This window comes from Semicossyphus pulcher, unplaced genomic scaffold (genome assembly GCF_022749685.1).
Source record: "Semicossyphus pulcher isolate SPU_LCO1_2020_fin unplaced genomic scaffold, fSemPul1.0.p SCAF_3, whole genome shotgun sequence".
Classification (NCBI taxonomy): domain Eukaryota; kingdom Metazoa; phylum Chordata; class Actinopteri; order Labriformes; family Labridae; genus Semicossyphus; species Semicossyphus pulcher.
This window is the reverse complement of record NW_027211704.1, coordinates 34,837,521-34,843,763: the sequence shown is the minus strand read 5'-3', so window position 1 is coordinate 34,843,763 and position 6,243 is coordinate 34,837,521. Positions and strand designations below refer to the sequence as shown.

Sequence of the window (6,243 nt, the reverse complement as noted above, 5' to 3'; positions counted from 1 at the left end):
ACAGTATTCACACAATTCAATCAGCACATTACTGGAAACATCAAAGCAAATGATGGTAAATGATGGCGTTTGATGCCAAGTGTAATCACTAACACTGCTATATTTGCACATATATATATATATGTACTCATTTACAAATCATTGAAATAATTGGAACACTTTTATGACCCTGAAGGCTGAAATCAGATATGAACACATGAACAGACACTCATTTTTTAATCCTCTTTTTATTGAGACAAGAAATCAAACATCCATCAGATATTTGAACATCTCTTGTGAACTGTTCTGCTCTCCTTTTTTAAACACACATCAAAGTGAAAAAACAAAGCAAAATGAAACGACTGATTAAAGGAGTGAATATAGTAAATACAGCAACATTACAGGACATGTCATCAAATCTGTGTATCCATACATCCTTCAACTCTCCCCTTATATTCTGTGTGTGTGGGTATCAGTCCTTACACTCACAATCGGACTTTGAAAATAAACACATGAAGAGAAAATAGGACGAAAATAATCAAAGTGAACACAGTTAAGAATATTGACACTTCTCTCTCCCTCTTTTTCCCCCTTTATTCTGCATCTTCCCTCCATCATATCTCACCTTGTTTTTCTTTTGTAGGAGTAGAGACTCAAACTATGTGATCATAATATTAAAGACACAAAACATTTCAAACTGTAATCAAGGGGACGTACAAGTTGCACCTTCATTAAGATCAAATCTGATCCAATCTGCGTTTTGTTCTCAATCCAGTTCTCCCAGATTCTTTTCATTTGTCCCGTTCCAATCCGTCAGACAAAGTCAACGTTTCCATTGTGTATATACAGTATATTATAGTTGGCATCAATCCAGCCCTCAGCCTCAGGTATCTCTAACGTTCTCTTAAACACATATTGTTCACAAAAACCCTGATGTCCTCTGATCAGCAGCTCAAATATAAAACAATAAAGTGGTGGCTCTGCATGATCTCAAACACCCTGTACCTTCATATTTTTACTGTGAACACAAGAAAAAGTCTGCTGATATTTTCCTAACCATAGTCTCTTCCACTTCTCTTTTATACATAGAGTGTCATTTCCTTTAAGTGTCCTTTAAGAGTTTGCCCTCATACACTGCTCAAAAAAATGAGGGGAACACATAAATCAAACATCAGATCTTGATGAACGTATAATCCAAGTTGAAAATCTTCAATGATGTACATTGTATAATTTATTGAGAACAAAATAATGTAACAACGGTCAATGGAAGCCAAAATCATCAGCCCATCGAGGGTTGGATTCCAAATCACACCCAAAATCAGAGTAAATAATGTAAATCACAGGCTGATCCGACTTGCGTGAATGTCGTCATGGCAACTCATGATGTGACTCAGTAGTGTGTATGGCCCCCACGTGCCCGTATGTACTCCGGACAACGTCTGGGCATGCTCCTGATGAGTCGGCGGATGGTGTCCTGGGGGATCTCCTCCCAGACCTGGATCAGGGCATCGGTGAGCTCCTGGACAGTCTGTGGCGGTACTTGGCACCGTCTGATGCACCGATACATAATGTCCCATAGGTGCTTAGTTGGATTTAGGTCAGGGGAACGAGAGGGCCAGTCAATAGCACCAATGCCTTCATCATCCGGGAACTGCCTACACACTCTGGCCACATGAGGCCGGGCAGTGTCCTGCACCAGGAGGAACCCAGGGCCCACTGCACCACCATGAGGTTTAACAATTGCTTGGAGGATTTCATCCCGGTACCTAACAGCAGTCAGGGTACCATTGGCTATGACATGGAGGTCTGTGCGGCCCTCCTAGGAAATGCCTCCCCAGACCATCACTGACCCACCGCCAAACCGGTCATGCTGGATGATGTTACAGGCAGCATAACGTTCACCACGGCATCTCCAGACTCTTTCACGTCTGTCACATGTGCTCAGTGTGAACCTGCTGTCATCTGGGAAGAGAACGGGGTGCCAATGGCAGACCTGCCAATTCTGGTGTTCTCTGGCGAATGCTAATTGAGCTGCACGGTGCTGGGCTGTGAGCACAGGTCCCATTAGAGAACGTCGGGCCCTCATGCCGCCCTCATGCCGCCCTCATGGAGTCTGTTTCTGACAGTTTGGTCAGAAACATGCCAGCCAGTCGCCTGCTGGAGGTCATTTTGTAGGGCTCTGGCAGTGCTCCTCCTGCTCCTCCTGCTCCTCCTTGCACAAAGTAGCAAATATCGGTCCTGCTGCTGGGTTGATGCCCTTCTACGGCCCTGTCCAGCTCTCCTCATGTAACATCCGGTCTCCTGGTACCTCCTCCATGCTCATGAGACTGGGCTGGGAGACACAGCAAACCATCTTGCGACCACACGTATGGATGTGCCATCCTGGAGGAGTTGGACTACCTGTGCAACATGATTGGGCTGCAGGTACCGCCTCATGCTACCAGTAGTGACAAGGACACGAGCAGAACACAAAGCTAAAATCAGTCAGGAAGTATCAGAGAGCAGCTGGCCACCATATGCAAAACCATTCCCTTTTTGGGGGTTGTCTTGCTTTTGCCTCTCCATTGTACCTGTTGTCTCTTTAATTTGCACCACAGCAGGTGAAATTGACTCACAATCACTTGTGCTTCCTAAATGGACAGATTGATATCCCTGAAGTTTAACTGACTTGGTGTTATAATGTGACGATTAAGTGTTCCCTTAATTTTTTTGAGCAGTGTATATCACACACTCAAGTCCCCACACGTTTTGATCTCAAGATAACAAAGGTCTTTTTCTAGACAAATCAAATGATTTACTGGAGATCTCCAGATAACAGCAAAAATAATCAGAATTCAGATCTGCAGGTGTCTGAGAAAATAAGTGGATCAGAAATGAGAATGTTTATTTGACCTGTTTTATTTTGAAGGAACCTCTTTAGCTGCTTCTTTAGTTGAACATAATACAGATATGTTCTTGTTTGTATTGAACTGAATGGTTCCATGTTTACTCCACTGTATGTGAACCCTCACTGTTCTATTGATCTGTTTTTAATCCACCTGCCACAAATTAACTTTCACCACCTTCAGACTAAACAATCTATCAGACCTGTTGTTGTGTCACACACACCTTCTCAGGTAATATCTTCAGTTTATCACCAGTATTAATGAATGGAAACATCCTCTCAGTGAAAGTGTGTGTGAAGGTGTGTATGTGTGTGTTAGTATCAGGATCAGAGAACGACAGCTCTCCTCTGTTCCAGTCCAGATTCACTCTGATCCTCTGGAGCTGCTTCTTCACTGAGACAACGGTGGATGGAGCTGATGGTGAGCGTGCAATGAATTTATGTTTATACGATTCTATTACCCATAACTTAGACCAAATGTATACCATCCTCTGACCAGACTCTGCTAACACACCCAGTAACCAGTATGTACTCTCTCTAACCTCGACCTCCCAGCTGTGAGTCCCTGAGTTAAAGCCCTCAGAGCCCAGGACAGAGCGGGAATAATCAAACCTCTCTGGATTAACAGGAAGCTGCTGTATGTCTCCTCCTCTCACACAGGTCAGATCTTCAGACAGGATGAGTATACGACCAGCAGTGTTTGGGTCCAGAATCACAGGAGTGTAGGAGACCATGTCCTTCATCTTGTCCCAGATGTTGAAGCTCAGGTTGCCCAGGTGTTTGGCCACATCTATCAGAGCTCCTGAGGGCAGCTGTGGATCCTCCAGCAGGGGGCGCTGCTGGACTCTTTCCACTGCAGCCTTGTAGTTGTGCAGGAATGAGACGTCTGCAGCTCTCAGCTCCTCCTCTGTGGCTCTGACTGTGTCTGAAAGAGCTGCTATCTCTCTGCTCAGAGCCTCCATCTTCTCCTTCATCCTCTGACTCTTCTGCTCCTCTTCCTCCCTCAGTGCAGACATCCTGGCCTCCTCTTCCTCCTCTAGAAACTGGTGAAGCTTCTTAAACTGCTCCTTAATCTGCCTCTCTGTGTGTCGGGCCTGGACCTGAATGTGTTCTGCTGTTTGATCAAACTTCACTTTAACTTGTTTAAAAACCTTTAACTTCTCCTTTAAGGGCTCCAGAGTTTCCTGAAGTTTCTTCTTGTGTTCTCGAGCAGCTTCATCGATGGGTCTGATTCTGTGGTTGGTGTGTTTTTCTGAATCTCTGCAGATGACACACACCGGCTGCTGATGGTCCAGACAGAAGAGTTTGAGTTTCTCAGAGTGCAGACTGCAGAGATCCTCTGAAGCTCTCTGATCTCTCTCCTGTAAGAAGGCCTCACACAGGTTCTTTAACACCAGGTTACAAGGTGGTTCTTCCTTTGAGGGTCTTCTGTTACAAACTGGACACTCTCGTGTTGGTCTCTGTCTCCACCAGCTCTTCAGACAGTCTTTACAGAAGCTGTGGCTACATGACAGAACAACAGGATCTCTGAAGACGTCCTGACAGACCGGACAGCAGAGATCCTCCTCTGATCTGGAAGCCATTTAGTCTCTGAGTGAAGGAAGTTGTGTTTCCCCTCCCCCTGCAGAAAGTTGCCTCAGTTACTTTCACTTTGAGTCTTTGACAGTTTTTAGGTCATAAGCAGTTAAAGTTTAAATATTGAATTCCTGCTGAATGAGTAAGTTCTACAGAACTTTGTTAAGTATTTGAACACTTCAGGTGTTACTTCCGTACTTCCTCCTGTAACTGCTTTTTCATAATGGTAAATCTTACCGTCTGTCCGCCGGTGTGTCGCCTCAGAGAAACACCTGTTTCCTGGTTTGTCTCAGATGATGTCGTGGGAACGGGAAATGCAGCCACGTGTATTGAATGCCTGGGGGACGGCAAAACAGGTCCGTGGCAACAGGTAGTAGCGGTGGCTAAACGTTTGGTTGGGCTACATAATTTTGCTGTTATACCGGAATGCAAATATATGTTAGCAATAAATTGTAGAAGCAATAAGAAATGTCTGGAGACCCAATCCCGTCGTAATCTCCATCCGATGTCAGCATCACTGCAGGCACTTTGGTTACTGCTGTCAACAACACGTTACGTGCTAGTTGCTGCACTCTTGACAGATCAGCTGTCATTCTAGAACATGCTAATTGACGTTAGCAAGCTACCACGGACCAGTACAATGTATTTCAAACCCCTACTCCACCTACTCCCAATGCTGATGACCCCTGTAACACCCATAGCAGTGGTTCCCACACATAGAACAACAGGAAAATTCCGTCTGACATACTATTAGCTTTTTTGTGAGCACACAGTGAACTGACCGCTGTGCATGCAGAGTCTGACACCTGCCAGAAACTGTAAACATGCACGCGACGCTGCTGCTGTCCCAGAGTGTGTGAAACAATCACAACTGAAATCAGTCAGACTTTTGAGAAGATTTCTGAATTGACCCATTGGAACCAGAGTGTCGAGCTTTAAGGTGCACTGTAATTTGTTCCAAGCATTTGGTGCGAAGAATTTAAAAGCAGTTTTTCTTGTTCACGCAGCACTAACCAGTCCTGTGAGCGAGTGTTATGTTTTGCAACTCTCCATCCAAGAAGGGATGACAAATAAAGAGGCAATTTTTTAAGAAGCCCTTTATAAATAAATAAAAACAAATGCTGGTCTCTTCTAATAGAAAGAGAAGGCCAACCCACATTTTAATATAAAAGGCAGTGATGGGTGCCATAGTTGTCTCCAGTTGTAAATCTAAGGGCTGAATGGTAGACAGCATTTAAGGGTGCAAGAGTGGATGTTACCGCATGTCTGTGGATAACATCCCCATAGTACAGCACTGAAAGAAAAGTTGCTTCCACAATCCTCTTTCTACACAGCAGAGGGAAACAAGACTTATGTCTGTATAAGAAGCCAAGCTTCACTTTTAATTTTTTAGTGAGTGCATCAATATGGAGTTTGAATGTGAATTTGTTATCAACCCAGATGCCAAGATATTTATATTGTTCGACTCTTTCAATGACTGTACCATTTAAAGTGCAAATTTGGAAGGTATCATATTCGATATCTTTGGCTCTGGAGAACAGCATACCTTTTGTTTTATCTGCATTCAACACAAGTTTCAGATTTTTGAGTGCATCTTGCAAAGCATTGAAAGAAAGCTGCAGATTTTCAGTAGCCGATTTGATAGAGTCAGCAGAACAGTATAAAATAATGTCATCTGCATAAAGGTGGGCATCACAGGTTTGCAAAGACAAGACATCATTTATATAAATAGTGAACAGGATAGATCCTAGAACCTTGTGGGACACCTTTTGTAACAGGTAGAAACTCTGATCTAACATTACCTA

At 43.9% G+C, this 6,243-nt stretch overlaps 1 protein-coding gene across 1 annotated transcript; it reads right to left on the bottom strand.

The window, feature by feature from the left end:
* Positions 1 to 2,655: 2,655 nt before the first annotated feature.
* Positions 2,656 to 4,453, bottom strand: LOC138605543 (E3 ubiquitin-protein ligase TRIM35-like). The gene has a single exon (XM_069677876.1). It carries the CDS (start codon positions 4,444 to 4,446, stop codon positions 3,061 to 3,063), a length of 1,386 nt encoding a protein of 461 aa, XP_069533977.1. The 5' UTR covers positions 4,447 to 4,453; the 3' UTR covers positions 2,656 to 3,060.
* Positions 4,454 to 6,243: the final 1,790 nt, after the last annotated feature.